Below are 19,285 nucleotides of genomic sequence, written 5' to 3' on the forward strand. Positions count from 1 at the left end.
TTTGATAGGCTACGGCCATAAAATTGTGGACTGTGCTCAGTTGTCTCAGTTGCAAGCTGGAAGCTGTGTACTCCAGTTTTATTTCATTTCTGCCTTTCTGAACTCCTGCATGCTGCCTTTCTATTCCGCAGAATTGAAATGCTGGGGCTAAGATAAAATATTATAATAGGGCAGGTGTGCTTTTTTTCCTGCTTTCACAGGCAGCCATATCATTTCTCATAAAGAATTCAGATCCTCATCTAAGTCATTAGTTCAGATAAGTCGGGTGGGTAATGGAAATAAAATTAACATCTAAACAAAGCAGAATCATCTGTAGACTACTGCGTGGACTGTTTCATCTTTGTGTGTCCAGAAGCTTTCCAAATCTGCCATTAGTGGAAAAAAATCTATGGATTTCAAGGAAATTGGACCAGATATTTGAGGGACCAGTATAAACCAACTCTGCTTGCTTCACTTGGAAGTGCTAATTAGAATGCAAAGGGCTAGGGATGCCATTCTCATGATACCGTTGACTTAATTAGGCAATAATTTCACCCTTGAAGTTTTAAGAAAATCATTAATTTTGCCCTTTAAGTGTGTAGCCACAAAACTGCCGATAGCTTTGCCATTTGTATCATGTCTGAAGTTCTGAAAGTTACTAACACTATTGCCTATGGGCACCAGAGTGGACTACCAACTGCTTCGTGCTCTGGTACCACTAATAAATTCAGGGGAAAAAAAGCATTTTTCCTGCCTTGCTGTCCTCCAAACTCCACCTTCACTCTGCGGTTAATTTGAATTTCACCGTTCATACCCAAAAGCAATACGCTGTCAGCCCATACCGAGTGTTCGGTGAACTGTGCAACTCCATTGTCCTGGGTGAAATCCATGAAAAAACGCGAGTGATATTTGCAAAACCTTTTGACTTCTGAGTGCTTTGAGGAGAAAATTGCTCAGCGATTTCATCGATGCTGAGGTTACTGATGATGCACCAGTTTTCTCCCCTCACTCTGTGTTGGTTCTGTCGCACTAACAGAAGCGCAAAGGACCACGAGGAGCACCTGGTTCTGTGTGGTGGCTCTCCTCAGACATCAGGTGGGAAAGCAGAAAGCTTCCGTTTCCAAATTCTCTGTGGTTTAGTGTCTCGGTTTCTTCGTACTCACACATGTGAGGGAGAATACTCAGACCTACGGTCTGATTTTTGGGTGGTCCTGTGCGGACCCAGGAGCCGGGGGCTGGATGATCCTTGCGGGCCCCTTCCAACTGGGGCTACTTTGCGGTTCTCCGGTTCAGCTAGCAGGCAGCTCCCTGGATCAAGGCGCAGCGAGCTGTGCCAAGCATTCCCTGAGAGAACCACACCGGGCCGAGGGGAGCAGGGGTTTTTACGGGGTCCCTAGCGCCAGCCCGGCCTCGGGACCCCGACCCAGCCCGGCGGCCCACCGGCGCGGCCCCTCAGCGCCACCTCAGCCCCCCGCCGGCCCCCGGCGGCTCGGAGGGGGGCTCCCCGCCGGTCCTCCCGGGCTGCCCCCGCCCCGCTGCAATGCCCCGAGCCTCCGGAGCGGGGAGGCAGCGCCGCCAGCGCCCCGCCCGCCGCCACCGCCGCTGTGCCGGGGCAGGCGCCGAGCAGGTGGCCGCGGGCAGCGGCATGTGAGCGGCCCCCGGCTGCTCCCCGCTCCCCCTCCGCAGCCAGGCGGCCGCCGGGCCCCCTCGCCTTGCCGTGTCCCCGTCCCCCCGTCGCCGGGCCGGCCGGGGGCTGAGCGCCGCGCCCCGCCGGGGGGCGGCCGTGGCGGAGGGCGGAGAGGAGGAGGAGGAGGAGGAGGAAGGCTGCGAGGGGCCGGAGGGACGCGGGAGCACCCCCCCGCACACCCCCGCAGGATGAAAGTCACGGTGTGCTTCGGGAGGACGCGGGTGGTCGTGCCCTGCGGGGACGGGAACATGAAAGTTTTCAGCCTCATCCAGCAAGCCGTCACCCGCTACAAGAAGGCGATCGCCAAGGTGAGGGAGACGGAGGGGGGCGCGGGGAGCGGCGCCCGCGATCAATATGGCGCTTCCCGGAGCGGGGAGGGAAAAGTCCGGGCTGCCCCGCTCCGCCCTTTGTTCGCCGGTGCCCGGCGGCGGCGGCGGCCCCCGGCGGGGTGCGGTTGAGCCGCGGGGGCCGCCTCGTCCCCGGCCGGGCACGGAGGGACGCGGGGCCCCGGCGCGGTGCCGGCTCTGCCCCGGGGGCCGAGGCGCCGAGCGCGGCCGGCCGGCTGCGGGCCGGGCGCGGGGGCCGCTGGAAATCCAGCCCCAGGCTTCCCGGCCCTCCAGGCCCCGCGGGGACGGCGGCCGGGGGCAGCCCCTCTGAGGGGCCCGGGGCGGCCGGAGCGGCTCCGCGGGTGCGTGAGGCCCCGGCCTGCCGAGGGGCCGGTCCCGGCTCCCGCTTGTGCCGGCCTCCCTCAGCCCCATGTTGAAATCTCCGGCGGTGCGAGCACGCTCGGCTTGCCTTCCGCAGCAGATCTGCTGGGGCTTCTATCCCCCGTTTTTAAAAATCCTTCTTCTTTTTCTTGCACGTTGTTGTTGCAAACTTCCCAGTCAGCCGGTTTGTTGGGACGGGAAACTTAAGCAAGCTCGCTTCCCCTTTTTTCCACCTGGTTCATTCAAGTGGTGGATTAAGCTTCGCTTCCTTAGCCATTCCGGTGGTCTTCACTCAATCTGGACGTTTTGTTTTGGCAAATGCTGACTTGGAGGCTCACTGAAACCGCGCCTCGATGCTGGAGGAGCTCTGTGAATAGTACTGACTGGTCTGAGGGGGTTCCCAGCAAAGTTTTTGAGATTGGTTTCCTTAGAGCCCTGGGTGCTGCGGGGAGAAAAGTAACCGACGTTCCCCTCACCTCCCTGCTTTATTCCTGAAGATCATGGTTTTGGAGGGAAAAACCAGGAAACGTTCTCGATACGCTTTTATTACACCTCTTGCAGCAGTTGTGTCTCTGGCTGGAAGAGGAATAAAACAGCTTGCTAGGGAATGGCTGCACACCGGCTGTTACCTGCGCGCTGCGGCGGTGCGCGCAGCGAGCTGCGTGCGCGGGTGAGGCGGTGGGCGAAAGTGCCTCTGCTTCAGGTAACAGTGAGCAGCCAAGCACGTCCCCCGGGGGAGTGTTGCGTGCTTCATCGGGGCGTTCAGATGAGGAGAGCTTGCAGAATTCATTTTTAAGTGTTACGGCATTGATAAGGATTCATTATTTTGATGTCTCGTGTTCCAAACCTGTGTCCCGCGGGGAGGTAGCTCGGGTGCCACTGACCTTCGTTCCTGCTTCCAGCCGTTGAATGGAGTTCGGGGATGGCGGTAAGGCCCTGCAGTGTGATGTGGAGGCTGGGAGCGACTGCAGCAGAGGGAAGGCGTGCTGGTCACCGGGAAAGGGCTCTGGTTGCAGGTGGCACGGCTTGTCCGGGAGGGAGATGGCCCACCTGTGGAAAAACAAAAACGTTATGATGTAACTCTTCTTCAACCGTGCTGGTGTATTTACTAACAAGACCATTTGCAGATGTGTGGACAGACTTGGCCTGCCCCTTGGTCCCCAGTCCCCAGAGCTCTCAATCCAGGGTTTCAAATGACACTTTTTTTTTTTTTTATTTATTAGTATTTATATGGCGGTTATGCTGTATGCCAGCGGTATGGACTTGAGGTAGTCATAATTACTGAGATTGCTTCTATTATATGGAAATAGTGTGGTTGAAAGCACAGTAAGCAGAGTCCACGGGCTTTTCTCTGAGTGCTGTACATAGGCACGGTCACACCTTGCTTTTAACTTAACTTCTGAAGCTTTTCCATGGCGATGTGTGGCAGTGAGGAGACGGCTCCTCAGTGCCTCGTGAGCAAACCCATCCTGGTGTTTCCTGTGCTCGCTGTAGCGTAACATGGCTTCAGTGGCAGGGTTTCATAGATTGCTGTCTGTTTGTAGCACTTAGATGGTTGGTGTCTGTGCTAGTGTAGCAAATGAGCAAGTCTTTGCTTCAGAAAGAGACAGAGAGGAAACAAAGTAATTCCTGCACTGCCAGGGTAAAGGTATGTGGGCACATCTGAAGGCAGGATCTGGCAGCTGGCATCAAGCTGACACCGAGCTCTGCTTAACCACGACTGTGCTGTTAGGGAAAAAAGCGTATCTGGTGGAACATTATTCAGAATCCTTTAATTATGTTTATGGTTTTCATACTGACAGGAAAAACAGCGTTTCTCATCCTGCGAAAAAGAGCGTGCCTGCTTTATGCAGCAGTTCCTGCAGGAGAACCACTTGAAGCACGCGAGAGCTGAAGTGCCAGCTGCTCTGAGCCTGCCTCGCGCTTTGCTGTGGTTTTCAGGTTACGGTTAGCAGTAAGCTGCCCTGCCTGGGTAGCGGTGGCGAGACAGCAAGGCTTCGTGCTTGCAGGCTGCCACGAGCAAGTAACTTCAAGCTTTGACCTCGGTTCGAGTTTTCTCGACTTGGTGTTATTTAGGTTAAGTAGACGTGCTGGGAACGGAAGGAATGCGGACAAAAATAAGGAAGGTGATAGTAAGGTTCTCCTCTCTGTGAAATGTTAAGACTGTTGAAAAGCGTATGGATAGCGCACAATTTACTGCAGTTTGTTGGGGGTGCTGCTGGCTTTGCGTAGGATGCATAAATCTCAAAGCAGAAAAAATCAGTACGGATTAACACAGCTCTCAATGCTAAATCTTTAAGTACGGAATAACTTAATATGGCGGGCTGTGCTTGGGGCTTGATCCGTGCAGTGTGTACAGGAAATCTTTCTGATCCTTTGCTTTCAGTGCAGGAGAAGCTTTGTGTCTGAAGTGTGCTCCATTTTTCTTCGAGCTGTGTTTGTGGGGAAAGAAGAAGTGAAAAGAGATGTTTAAGAAGTCCAGCTGTCCAGAGTAACTGGATGTGGCCAAAATCGATCACACTCCATGAAATCTTGTTTGCATGGTGGCATACTAACGATGTTTTGTGGGGCTGGACTGGTGCAGCCTCTGGCACAGTTTCTGCAGTAAGCATTAAACGAGTACGGTTTGTTCAGGTGGCGGCTGGCCTGTGAAGTTTTAGGTGCATTTCCCAAACTCCACTCGTTGGGGAGGTCAGAGGCTTTGCAGGTTTTGTGTGTTTACTTAGTTCTGCTCATGGTTTTCTGTCAGTTTTTCTGAGGACAGAAAACTGCTGGAGTAAGGTAGGAAGGAGTTTTGAGGAGAGGGATGTCAGCCACACTTGATTTTCATATCATTAATGGAAAGAAATTGTCAGCTACCCCAAAAGGGAACAGACAGGTAGGCGTTTGTGAAACATAGCAAATGATTGACTGTAACCTAATGTAAAAAGGTGGAAAGTTTTCCTAAAAATAATGTAAGGGTGGAATGCATCGAGTAACCTTTTGTCAAAAAGAATTGCACATCCTGTAGCTTTTTTTTAACCTGACTGCAGTCAGAGATATTTCTGATTTTTTTTTTTTTATTTTTTGATTATTTATTTATTGGTAACTTTCTGCTGTCGCCATAACCTTTGTAGGTTTTGAGCTTTTTGAGATATAAGCATTTTACTACTTTTTCTTGCAAATGTAAATAGGCATGCATACACAATGGTAGGTACAAAGTTTTCAGTTTTCTACTTTAGTGTGACGTGTTTGTGTGACGTATATGAGCACAGTAAACAAGAATATGAATTGGGAATTCATAGTTTTTTGGATTTATAAATTGTTCAGTCTCCCATTCGGTTCCTGCAGGGATTGTTCAGGCTCTTTGTGATTGTTCAGTCTGATGTGCTGTGGGTCATGAGCCTGCGGTAGTGTCCACAGACCGTGAGCCTGCGGTAGTGCTCGTAGGCTCTGCGTGTAACACCAGTGCTCTAGGAGAACTAAGAAAATTAACCAAAACTCCAGAGGAACCAAAAATATTTTAGGAGACCTCTTCTGAGAGTCCTTTCCCCTCAGCCTCACCAAAAGGTTGTGGGAGATTAAATGTTGGAGGGATTGCGATACCGTGGGGAACAATGCTTGAATTGTTAATTTAGAAACTGCAGTGCGTTAATGTTTGTTAGAAGTAATTGTAATCTGTTCCTTGATAGCATTTGAAGGCAGCTGCTGATACGGGACCGGAACTCAAAAAAAAGTTGGTCGTGTAAGCAAAGGTAACAAGTGTCAAATGCCGCCCAAAGTTTAGAGCTCCACCTCGTTGGTAGATCTGAAATTCATTGGCAGGGATGTGTGAGGGGAAGGTTGTAGTCTTAGGGAAAGTGCGACGCACTTCTCTTCTCTTGAATTTTTCTTTTTGTTCCAGTGCCAGCTGAACAGGACTTCTCAGGACAACTATTTGCTTAAAAACCAGCTGCCAAGCAGCAGGCTGCCTTGCAGATGCAGTGACAACTTTCATGCCTCTCATGTTCAGTGGAGCAAACAATTTTACGTTTGCTCGTGAGCATGTCGTGAGGGATGGTTTTTATGTACTATTACATGGTGGAGAGCACGCAGGAGCGGGTCACTATGAAAATTTACTGATTTTATGTGTACTTTGTATTGATCTCAGTGTTTTCCCTGCTTAAGACCGTCCGCTAGGTTTTGGGCGCATGCGCAGCTGGCTCCTCCAGGGACACTCCGTTGCAGTCACAGTGAAAATGCTTACAGGCACTAATGGTGTAAATGACATGTAGCCTAGCAGGGACTTTTGTTTTTAAATTTGACTTCTTGTTGATACCTTTCTAAATCTTGAGACTGTTTTAAGTAGAAAGAAGCATTACAGGCTATTTCCAGAATGTGCACGAACCTTCTCCACCCCAAAAAGGTCCATGACACAAACCTGAAAAAACCCCCTCACCCCTGCTGCTCATCTGACTGTTGACTTCCAGCTGACAACGTGGGGATGCAGTCTCTTTGCTCCTGCTGTGGTGTGTGCCGGCTGGCACTGAAATGCTGTACGTGAGCTCAGCCAGGAGAGCCCTGGCTCCCCGCAGGGCATTTTCTGGAGCCAGCTCTCGGCCTCGTTGCTGATGTTGTGCTCCAGGCAGTGGTGGTGAAACCCGGATGACTGGTACCTCGCTCAGCTGCGGCCTGGTGAGAGCTACAGACAGCGGGGGAGAGCTGCTGGTTTAAGAAGGAAAAGTGCTGCAATGGGTTCCTGCGTTGCACGAGAAGCTGCAGGGTAGAGGTAGGGCTCAGCCCGCAGGCGTGGTGGTGGCCCCGTGGGTCCCTTGCACCCGGACCTTGCTGTGCAGAAACGCCGAGCCCACAGGACAGGAGACTGCTCTGCAAGCCGGGCACGAAAGCTGGACAGCTTGCAAGTCCTTCAGCTTGGGAAATATTTTCAGTGGAGGGTATGTGTGGTATTACTTTGTTTTGCTTATGTGAGCAATACATATCTGTAGCTGGATGGGGTGTGTCATCGCTTTAGGTTCAGCGTTACGTGGTTTGTCAATATTTAAGCATCGCTCGCTGATGACAGAAGTGGAGTGTACGTTTGTGGAAGAGCCTTGCGAGCGATTTCACTACGAGCAGAAGCGCTGTTGGGCTGCCGAGCCCGGTGCCTGCGGCTCCGTGGAAGAAGTTGTGGAAGTCTGTGAAAGCGCTCAGCACGTTACGTGAGTGGTTCCCGTCTGTAATTTGGGGTTTAGGGAGCTGCCAGCCTTTCTTGTCTCGGGCGATAGCCACGACCAGTGGAAAACCATCTGACTCTCATAGTTTCTTGCACTTCGGCTTCAGTTCTAATGGTTGCAGATGTTTTAGCTGGGTTATAAAAACACCATTGGAAGTAACACTTTCTCAGTTGTACCAGACTATGACATCTTTTGGTCGTGGCACATTTAATCTGGTAAAATAAGGTGGAGTAAATGGGGGAGAAACGTTGACGATATTAGTTATACAGAATATGGCTCATGTAGCTTTAAAACAATTTCCTGGTTCTTCAAAGGAAAACAAACCTTTTCATCCCAGCAGAAATTGAATGGATAAAACATGCAACAATGCTGAACCGATGCTTATGTATATTGAAAATAAAGTGGAATTCTTCTAACATAAATCCAGAGCATAGCACAGATGTTCTCACTCAGAAATGTTTTGTGAGCAGTAAGAAAATAAAAAGTGGAGCAAAAAAAGTATTAAAAAAATCAGCAAGATACGTTAGAGCATCTGTGTTTTTTGTTTCCTTTTTAATATACAGTATATATTTTCCTTGTTTCTTTGAGGTCATTTTACTGTAATGCTCAGCAAATCTGGTGCTGGAAGACAGATGAAAAAAATCCAGCAAACCAAACCGCCTTTGAGGGAAGTTACATAATCCAGTGGAACTGCTCAAAAACGAGAAAGAAAAAATGAATACTCGAGAGCTAGCAAGCACAGATGTACACAGCACTTGTCAGAAGGACTGATACTGCTAGTGAAAGGGAAATGAGTCAAATTCTGAAATCAGGAAAAAGTCATTTTAAATAAACAGAGGCCAAGATGGTGCTTTCGTTCTTCAAATAATCGCATTCATTTTGCTTGTTGTAGCAGTGTCACATTGTTTTCAACCGGTAGCTTTAGCTATTTTCTCAAATTGGTTCCAGGTATTTGTTAAATCAGAGATAATTTTTATAATTATTTTGCGGCACTTAGTCTATTTTTTTCTTAGGCAGGTAGCAGGTACGTGAGGGTGACGTATGTTCCACTTCAGTTTCTCGTTGTGGAGCGATCGGAACGTAGTAACGCAGTTAGACCTAAACAAAAGGCGAAATGCCTCCCGACTGAAAACTCTTGGACGAGTTCCCGTTTGCTCTATTTGCATGTAGGCCTGCTGGAAACGTGCACGGGAGTTTTCCCTGTCTGGCTGGAGGTGCAGTGCCTGGCCTCTCTGGTTCGCCGTCTGCAGTGCCCAGTAAGCGCCCGTGGCTTGAGGAAGCGTTGATGCAGAGGGCCTTTGAACCCGAACTCGGTTCCCTGAGTGCCGTGCGAGGCGAGGGGCTTCACCAGGCACGCACCCCAGCAAAAGCACCTGCGTTGATGAGGTGCGGGGGCTGTTGATTTCACTGAATTACGGCCAAATGGATGGTGCGCCGTGTCTCAGGGCTCAGGTTGCCGATGGAAGGGAAAATTAACCAAGGCCAAATATGTTTGAGCGCGGGGGGCGCGCTGCGGCGTCCCGCAGAGCTGGCCCTGGGCTGCTGCCGCGTCCCTGCTGCGTGCTGAGAGCCCCAGGCCCGCCTGCAGGCTCCTGTGTGCAGCACGGGGCTCGTCCGGCCTCCCCACCATCCTGCCTGCCTCATCGGGACTTCTGTGGTAAGGAGACTGGGCTGGCAGAAGGAGAAGGACTGGGGAGAGGAACGGGCTCCTGGAGGGGAGGAATAAAAGCATGGGATGGCCCTAGAGACTGGCAAAGGGAAAAAGCTTTCGGGGCAATGATAAGTGGATGCAACTCCTGGTACTGTTTCATTCACACAAGGGAAATGGGAGCTTGTGTGGTAGCAAGGCCATGAGTCACACACTGACAAATAAAAGGAGCTGAAGGTAGGAAGGAACTGGTTAACTCAGAGGTAAGCAGTCGATTTAGGAAGTGGATTAAAAATATGTCTTCAGTGACACCACAGCTGTCGTTCAAAGGGCTTTTTTTAAAAAAAAAGAAACCTGGGGAATTTATTCTAGCAACTTTTCCCTTTTGTGCTAATAGGTGTACTGAAAGTAGTGAATCTCTGACTTGGTAGGGAAAATAGACACCATTTTGGAGAAGTGATGTCACATTTTTGGACATACTTTCCACATTCTCTCACGCTCAGCCTGCTGCTGATGCAGCGAGATTCAGAGCCCTTTGCAGGAGGAGCGAGCTGGTACATCGTTAGCAGTTTTCTTTTTAAGTGGCCACGTTTATAGGATTTCTGTTCCGGGTATGCATGTCGTTACTGAACCAGAGACTCAGATGGGAATTTAAAATGTTTCTGGTATTCTTGCTGAATTACTAATAGGAGAAAGAAAGTTACGTGGGTATGAAATGTTTTAAATGGAGATAGGACTTGGGAGTGTCTGTATATTTGTGTGCGCACCCACTTAGGTGTTTTCATTTGTTTGAAGAAATTAAGCCGCACTTACTAAATGAAAAAGTAGTTTCACCTTACCCCATCTTTTTTGCATGTGCTTTCAAAGTTCTTGAGTTACTCCGTATTCCCCTAGGCAAGGGCCACAAAGTTTTTTCTTCCCTATTAAATGTCAGAAGCAATATCCTACTTGTGAGAAACTTGCAGAGATGCACCTCTTTGTGCGTGTAACGAGAAGCGCTACTTTGTTCCAGTTCTCAGGATCTTCCTGAGCAGAAGTTCGTGAAATACGGAAGAAATGCAGGCATGCTGGAGTGTCGCCGAGATGACTCTGATGTTGCCCTAACATATTAAGTGGCAGCTTAAAAAATAAATTGGAGCTTCAGAACTTTTAGCTTCTTTAATAAACCGCTAAATGGAGCAACAGGGCTCGATTTAATTTGTTTTCCCCAACCTGTTGCACCGAATGTTATTTGCCTTTTTTTAAGCGTGCGTTTGTTTGTGCTGTCCCTTTCTGAGGCTGCTTGTCCGCAGCCGAGCGCGGGGGGAAGGCGGGCAGCCTCCCCTGGCCAGGGAGCCTTCGGCCTCCGTGCTGCATGCTGCCACCGAGGATGAGGAGCAAAAGCATTTAACCCGTCTCAAAGCTGGTCCCATCTCTTGGCAGCGCCGTGCTGCTGGAGAAACTTAGCCCGAAGTAAGCCCTTTCTTTGCCGAAAGTCAAAAACATCGCGCAGCGGTAATAATGCGGCTGGTTGGAGAACAGTCATCTCCGTACCTCTCATTTGTTGGGTTAAACGTCTGTCTGAGTACAGAGCAGCGGGGGCTGAGGTAAGGCGAGGAATTGTGCCGTGGTACGAGGAGGTGACGGGAGCCCTGCCCGACGGGCCCTGCCACGGAGCCTGGCCGCGCAGAGCTCTGGAAATGCCTCGCCTGCGCCCAGCTTCCCGCTTGGCTCTCCGTGAACGCTCCTCCGAGGCATGTGCCGGAGGCTGGGCGCTCCGACGGCGCGTTGGGCGCGGATGGAGGTGAGGGTGTGTCCCCGGGGATTTGGTTGTCGCGCTGGCGAAGGTGTTGCTGCGCCGTAGGGCCAAGGGGAGCGGGGGCGGAGGGGAGGAAGAGCCCCAGCACGGGGGGCTCCCCGTTGTCCTCAGGTGGAGGGTCCTCCCTGCCGGTAGGGCAGGGTGTCATTTCCCAATCCTATACCGAATATCATTTTTTTCTTTTTTTTGGCATTAAGAATACTAATTTGAGAAGATCAGTATTTCCTGCTCTCGCTGAATTGTCTTTACAGCAGCTTTTGTTGCTTCTTCTAGTTTTTCTTCATAAAACCCAGCACAAATAGACAGTGCCTATTATAGTTCTGGAAAGTCCAAACTAAGAAATCACAAGAAAAGGTGGACTAGACTAAATAAATAGAGCTTTTAAATGTGTTGCCTGTCAGTGTGGGCTTTGTGTTGTAAAGCAGCCAATGAACAGGATTTTAAAAATCTGTAACTTTGTGCATGCAAAATGCTTGTATGTTCAATTGTTGCTTTAAAAAATAAAAAAGGTAAAAGCCTTCTAAGTGTTTTAGACTTATCCAGCCTGGTCGAAAAAGAAAATATTATGCCCTGTATGTAAAACAGGGTATTGAGCTTGTTGTATTAGGCAATGGAGCGGTCTCACCGCGTGTCCAGCAATCACTCCAGAGCATAATGCTTCGGTAAACTAGAACCAGATGTTGATGTGTGAAATGTTATTGTATTCAGGGTCTTGCAAACCTCCCCTTTATTGTTAGAGATGTCTGAAGTAAATTCCCGATGCCCCTTTCGTTGTGTCGGCCTTGCCCCAGAGCGGTTGGTGCTGGCTGGAAGCCCCCGTGCCAAGCTGGGGGCCGCAGGTAACCCGTGTCCGGCATCGCATCCGCTGGGGCTGAGGAAACACCGACCTGGCCAGGCCTGGCCCTGCTCCCCCCGGAGCAGAGGCATCGTTGCTGGGTGGAATTCCCTAGCTGGAGAACGACAGCAGCAGCGAAGGAGAGCTTTTTTTATAAGAAAAGCTAATTTGTGCTGAGTTAAGTATTCTTTTGATATTTGAATACGGAGTAATTAGCTTGGATGTACTGCTGTTTACCCTTTAGGATTTGGAGAAGCCTAAACAGGCTGCTGAAGGGAACTGTATCATAAATCTACTTCTGAAACGGATTTGGCAATCGCGTGCTTCAGGCTGACACCAAATCTGCTTTTTGCGGTGTTTCCCTGGTGGGCAGCGACTGCTGGGAGGAGTGTGGGGCCGTGTGGTTGGGGAAGGTCTGGTACCGGGAGGTCTGATGGACCCACCTGGGAGTCCCCCTTCTAAAAATGCTCTCAAGGTGGGCGTGTAATTGCTTATGCATGGATGCTACTCCTCTGGCTTAAAAAAAAAAAAAAAAAAAAAAAAGAAAAATCTGTAGTTCAGTATTTACCATAGGCAGCTACTGTACTGGAGAGCACTTTGTAGGAAATGGTTTATTTTGTTCTAAATTACTTCCACTTCGTAATTCGGTACTTGCTCGGTCTCATAGTGGGACAAAGTAAAAAGAAGGATGTTTTTCCTTGTTCTGTCTGAGAGTTATGATTTCAGATCCAAAATATTTTAATATTCGCTAATTCTGTAAAAGGTATGTTGTGTTTTATAGGTGGCCTGTGTTTTGCTTTCTTCGACCACGTATTATGTCTGCGATTAGACAGTTATAAAGGCTGCCCTAACTCTAGATGCTTTCACAATTTGCTTCTGCTTTGGTGTGTCAGTGCTTTGTTGCCTTCTGAAAGGCGTTGGTTCCAAAGGTTAGTGAATGCCAAAGGTGTTGTAAGTAGGGACACAAAACCCCACAATTTTTCTTGATTACTTTTGGAGATTAAAGTTGTATGTAATATTGAAATTAAAAAAATAGTTTTTCTGTAATGAATTATGTTTCAGATGCGTGCCATATATATTTAATCCAGAATTTTTCTGTCATTTGTTTTCCAAAAAGTGTGTTGTTCCTTTCTGAACTCGAGTGCAGAGCAAATAATAATTCACTTTGTTGTTTTGCATTATTCTGCAGTATAAACTAAAAGCTGACATAGGAAGCACAGCTCTGAAATGGAACAGTTTATTATAAATAAATCTCTTTCACCTGATGCTCTGGCTTGACAGTGGGCTTTCAGTGCAGACCGTGCAGCTTCAGATTTGTCGGCTGTGCCTACAGCTGGTGAGCAGGAGGAGCTGAGCTTCGCAGAGCCATCTCGTGCCGCTCTGGCCATCTCGTGCCCTCCCGAACATCTCTGGCAAAGAGGAGCCAGCCCCTTGCTGTTCACCTCCTCGCTTTGCTGCCTGTGGAGCGGTGTCCTGGGTGGTCCGGAGCATCTGGATCAAAGACCTGCCGGTGGCTGAGTCCAGATTTCTCAGAAATTGCCTGCTGATGACGGCAACAGAAGGATGTACTTTTTTTTTCCTCGTAATGTTTTTCAACGTGCAGCTCTTCTGTGTATAAATTATAGCGTGCGTGGGAAGGAGAGCATGTTGGAAATTGGTACCTAGAGCAGGCAAACAACATGGGCTTACGTCTGTCCTTCAGAAGCTGAGGAAATTCAGAATCAAACCCTGATGTCCGATGACAACATTTCTTCCACCTGTTTGAACTACAAAGCTCCCCCCTCCCTCCCTCTGAAGAAGCAGGCCTAAAATCCAACGAGAGATGTAAAAGCAAAGCAGTGGAGTCCTCCCCCCGGATCTTGCATCTTCATAAATAATTCGTTCTGCAGACCGAATTGTTACTCCTGCTGCCAGGCTCCTTCAGAAAGCCGCAGCCTTGCAGCCGAGCTCTCCTCGTGCCTGGCGGTGACACGGCAGCACAGGGCACGTCTCAGGGCTCCTCGGCCCTGCTGCTCGCCCAGGGCCATTAAATGGAGAAGGGAGAAACAAAAAACACTAGAGTCATTTTGAAAGAAATGTGATGTAAATACACAGAAGGAAAAAAGTGGAACTGATAAAAGTTACTCCTTTATTTATTTATTTTAAAGCCTGGATTTTAGTGCATGCTATGCTCAGTATGGGAGAACTCCACTGATTAAAACTCCAGGTCTGTGTTTTATTATTTGTTAGGTCACTTCAATGATGACAATTGCATTTAGCTGGCTTTTTGTACCACTTTTAAAGTAGCCTTTATAGCTGTATACTGTCATAGGACTTGCCCCTCTGGGAAGCCTTTGGAACTCGGTTAGCAAAACCCTCTTGAAATTAAAATGTTTAAAAGCATGGAGGCTTTTTGTCTTTGTGTCTTTACACCTTCCTGGTCATTGCTGTGGGCTTCAATTTCCAGATCTGCATCTACACTTACTGCTGAGCTGTGCTTGCTTTGTGCAGGACAGGCACCAGCACCATTACTGCGAGGTGACTGACCCGCAGCGAGGTTGCGCTGCCGCGGCGTACTGCTCTCTAGGAGCTTCCTGGCTTTTATAGCTTGCTCGCCTTATGGGATGAACTGCTTCAAGTTACCTTGATGGTTAACGTGGAGGTAAGGGTATGCATGCAGGCTGTACAAGCTGTTGGTAAACACCAAACGCTTTGCATCCCTACACAGAGTTAAAAGGCTCCCTACCTTGGGTGCAGCTCTGAAAGCAGCGTCTTCGGAGAAGTTTAATGGGACTTTGCACTATTGAAGTTAGTGATAGGTGCTTTTTTTTTGGGTGAAAATTATTCCATTTTGACAAATGTCCAAGTGCAAACAAACTTCAGGGGTAGAGAGATGCAGGAAACGGGGGAGCCTATAAATGGTGTGGTTAGGATTCAAGAAAACACCTGCAGTGTCTTTCGGCTCATTTCAGAGGCATCAGTTGAATCCTGCGGGGAAGATGTAGGAAATACCTACTTAGCCTTGCTCCACCAGTGCTGCGGTTTGAGAGGGGAGAGGTATCTGTCGGCGCCCCGTTGTGTCCGGTGTGAAAGGGGAGCGCAGAGCAGGGCCGGGCTCTCCCGGAGGAGCTGTGTGCTCGCACAGATGGAGGCGCTTCCCTGGGGAGCGCCGGTCCTCTCACAGTGGCACTGTGCTAATTGCAGCAATTGGTACTTGTACAGCGTCCGGCTGTGGTTTTTCTCCACAGCTTTATGTTACCTTAGGAAAGAGGGAAGTACTTCGCTGTACCCGTTGTCCGTGCTGCAGCAAATCCGTGATGTACCCATTGGTTACAACCGCATGTTGTACCCCAGCTAGCTTCAATCTGAGTAGTTTGGGGTGAAACAGGTGAGCTTCAGCAGTGTGTGCAGTCGCCTTGTGTCTGTGGTGCTGGGCTTTCAGTGCAGTTTTATTGAAACGAAGTACGCCGTGCTGCATACACAGCAGCCAAACCTCTGTGTCGCAGGTGCAGCAGCGCGTCCGCTGCCGTCTGCAGCTCTCACAGCGCTGGGCCATCTGGCAGCCCGGCCTCTGAGACCCTGCCTCCACCTGCAGCACAGCAGCAACGGGGAAAACGTGGTGTAGGGGAAAACGTGGTGCAGGGGGTACGTGGGAGCCTGGCTGAGGGTAACCGCGGATATTCCTCGTGTACCAGCGGGCGGCCGTGCAGCCGCGTCCTGCGCAGCGGGCAGGGACATCGGCCGCGGTAGTGTGAGCGTGCGGAAATCTGGAAGCACTTCTCAGAGACAAGGGGAGTCCTCCTTTCTGCCTTGGTGAAACGGTATCAAGGAACTGCACCCACGGGCATGCAGCGGATCAGCGGAGAGAGGGAGAGAGTGTAAATATTTACAGCCGTGCCTCCCTCTTGTGTGGAGCGTGCGGGCTCGGAAAACATGATTGCTCTTCAGCACCTTCTCCTCTTAATTTGGTAATTTCCTTCTGTGCCTTGCTGCCTTCTCCCTTCAGAAAGCAAATCCACGAACAAATGTCACAGTGTTTGTCAAGTACATAATTAACCCACTGAGCAAACGGGGGAAGCGAGGCACAGAAGGTCGCTGGCTTGTCCAGGACCACACAGGCGGCTCGGCACCGAGCTGGAAATAAAGCACTGACCTGCTGACTCCTTAACCGCAAGTCTATCTTTCCCCTCTAGTAAGGATGTGGTAAAATACGGCTGCATTTAATCCTTCTGCTCCTCAGCAGTTTAGCCTCTCTATGAAAAGACACGCCATGCTTCGCCAGGCTGAAAAGGGAATATCTGGTGGTAATTGCCTGTTGAAAAGAAAGTATCTTCCTCTCAGGAAAGCGTGGGCTCTGTCGTGTTAAACTGCTTAATTACTGTTTCTTATGTGATTTATTTCACCGATCTCAATTTACTCATACTGTGGTTGAAACTTTTAGACGGTAATCCGTGCTTGGCACCGAGGATGTTGATTCCAATATTGCACGCTTGGTGAAATGGTTGTAACTTTGAAATAAAGCAAAGGCTTATGTTTCACTTAAATCCATTCAGATAGCTATATTAATGGAAATCGATTTTTTTTTTTTTTTTTTTTTTAGAGCTAGGTGCCATAAGGAGATGCATCAGTGATGTATTTGGCTGAAATATGAGAAATTTAGAGGAGGGAGAATATTGGTCCATGCTGGTGAAACTTCAGTCTGTTTTTTCCCTCATTAAAGTGCTGTAACTTTCTTTTAATGCTGAAGTGTCGCAAGTAAGGTGGTCTGAAGTAGGCAGTAAGTGCTCTAATGTTCAGCTGATGCTGGTAAGAAAAGCTGCCGGGTCAAAAGGCAAGTACCCGAGTGAAAGACTCGTCTGCATGCCTACGTGTTCCTTTTAGATTGATGGGGTTAATTGCCATGCTCTCAGCTTTGCTTGTGCACTACTGTGCTACTGATGCTGACTGAAAAGGAGCTCAGCCTACCACAACTTTTTAATCCCCTCTGCATGCCGTGCAGAAGAAAGCATGTTTTCCCCTTGTAAATGTAAGTTTTTGTGATTCTAATGTCATATCGGGCCACATTATAGCGCCACGTACTTCTCTGTGTTAGCGGTAAGGAAACACGTAGAGCTGGAGTAGGACTGTGTTTGCTATCGTATGTATTAAATAATGATAATACTAAGCCCTGAAAATTGAGATATTACAGATTATAATTTCACCCTAAAACAGCTTATAAAATGACTGCTTTGAGTTTAGTAAGCAGTCATTTATTCTTTTGTGTTTTGAAAAGCGTGCTACGGCACAACTGCAGTTCATTATTCTGCTTTTGTTGAGGACTTCAGGTTCTGTCAGCAGCTGACATAGCCGCCGCGTTATCGCCAGCGTTTTGGAAAAACGCAGCTGGTGGGCTATGCAAATGGACACATTTACTAAACAATTTTAGATGGCATTATAACCATTGTTCATCTCGTGCCTCTAGATGATTTATTTTCAAGTGACTGTGTATGCCTGTGACAAGCACGCTGCTATTAGGCATAAGGACACACAATGCGAAGTAATTTCCTGAAACTGGATAGCCGGAGAGATATCCACAAAACCTATTAACAAATATCTGTAATGATTTGCATGTATTATTTTGTGTCTCTTCCTTGTTGTGGCGTATTCCTCTCATTCTAGACATATTTCTTCATTAGAAAGCCCCTGAGAAAGTGCAGGCTGCTTGGATTTAGATTTAACCATTTGTGAAGTTCACTGTGCTGCTGCTTGGCTTTCTTCTCTCCTCAGCCTTCTCTGCCTTTGGAAACAGAGCTATTTCTCACCTGTGCAATGCATTGCCATTACCAGCTTCTTCATCAAAATTAATTCCATCTACTAGTTTACACCCTCTATTTTTTTTCTCTGTATCTTGCAATTGATAGTTATATGACAACATCCACTTCCCTCATATGAGCTATACGTGTGTCAAAGGCTCTGGTTTAGAGAGTTTCCTGGTTCTCACGCCTTACTGACTCCATAACATGGAGGGAAATCAGAAAGCAGCATCTCATTTGTGGTCATTGCTTCATCTGCATTGTCCTCCAGTAGAAGAAAAGAGGAGATAGTCTGCAGATGGTTATAAATGATGTATAAACTTCTCTTCCTTTACTCTGCCACACACACATACATTTTTAGTCTGTCTTGGGGCTTCTTTTTTGCTGTCCTAGAATAAGGCTATTCACTATACCAGGACAGTAATCAAGGAATTCTGCGCAGCCCTCTTAATCTTGGATGCTGATTACTCAAGCCGTTCCCGAAGGCATGCAGTACCGAACCAAAAGGGGTGCTTGGTGTGCAGCAATGATGATGGCAGCGTGCTCTCTGTCTGTATGCTGTCGTGCTCTTAGAACCGTGCTGTTCTCATGCTTGTGGTCTGGCCGTATGAGGAGGATACAGGTGGCCAGTTGTTTACCTACCTGCAGGACTGTCATGGGATTCCTGCAAATGCTACAGAGGCAGGGTTCCCAACAAGAAGTTGAGTTGTATTGCACACAATGGAAGTGCTGGGCATGGTGATCAGTGCACGTGTGGTGGTAGCAGGTTCATTTCTGTTTGCCTACTGCCTGTAGTTTGTGAGTGGGATATGTTTGCAAGTGGAGACTGTGCTGGTAGTGGTTTAAAAGGATATTCCTCTGTCTGTTTTAATGTTGTAGCCCAGGATATATTTATCTTGAGTTTGTATACCATTAAATAAACCCAGTTTAAACCTTTAACAGCTAGTGAAACTTTCTTTCACTTACCTGCTTTAACAATGTTGAGAAGATGTGCATTCAGCATTTGGGCGATAGCAGAAACGAAACGTGCTGTGGGAACTTACAGCCAAGCAAGCTGGGTGTAGAGACCAGTATCAGGAAAAAACAGAACATAATTTTGAAGAAGGGGAAATAATTTAGTTTAAAATCTAAGTAGATAATTGTCTGCCATACGCAATATACTTTTCATTGAAGTACAAATCCTATAAAATCAGGTCTGTTCACTGATTTACAGGCTGCCAGACATGACTGCAATCTAAGACAACTGACAACTGAAGTTCTTTCCTAAGAGAAAGCAGCATCACCTGAGGATCAGGAGCACTGAATGACACTCCTTTTTTGTTAATCTTCTGTTTCCAGCTGGAATGGGAAATGTTCTCATTTTTTTCTCCTCTTTTTTTTTTAATAGATTGCAGCTGTAGAGCTAACAAGGATGGACTGTCAGCTTTCACAAGCCAAGCACGCTTCCATACAATTGTGCTGTTTGCTTCTTTCTTTATCAGTCCAGCGCAAACTGTTCAATCTATTCTTTTTACATAGCACCTTTCCTTTTTATTGCCCTTGCACAGGGCACAGGCTTGGTTGTTAGCATTCAGGTGGACTGTGTACAAAAAATAAATAGGAGTCATCCCGACTGCACTGGCCATTGAAATACCTTATCTGCCTTTCTTGTTTTTAAAGAGCCAATTT

At 48.3% G+C, this 19,285-nt stretch overlaps 1 protein-coding gene across 11 annotated transcripts in view; it reads left to right on the top strand.

Moving 5' to 3' along the window:
- The first annotated feature begins 1,554 nt into the window (after positions 1–1,554).
- The window catches only part of PARD3 (par-3 family cell polarity regulator), a 445,998-nt gene continuing 428,267 nt past the window's right edge, over positions 1,555–19,285 (top strand). For 10 of the 11 annotated variants that reach the window (XM_080583461.1, XM_080583469.1, XM_080583467.1 and 7 more), the window contains exon 1: positions 1,555–1,974. In XM_080583461.1, the coding sequence (XP_080439587.1) occupies positions 1,855–1,974 (120 nt within the window). In that variant the 5' untranslated portion in view covers positions 1,555–1,854. The remainder of the gene's footprint in view (positions 1,975–19,285) is intronic. The other variant, XM_080583463.1, reaches the window with a different exon arrangement.

Source organism: Anser brachyrhynchus (assembly GCF_964034855.1).
Source record: "Anser brachyrhynchus genome assembly, chromosome: 2".
NCBI classification, from domain to species: domain Eukaryota; kingdom Metazoa; phylum Chordata; class Aves; order Anseriformes; family Anatidae; genus Anser; species Anser brachyrhynchus.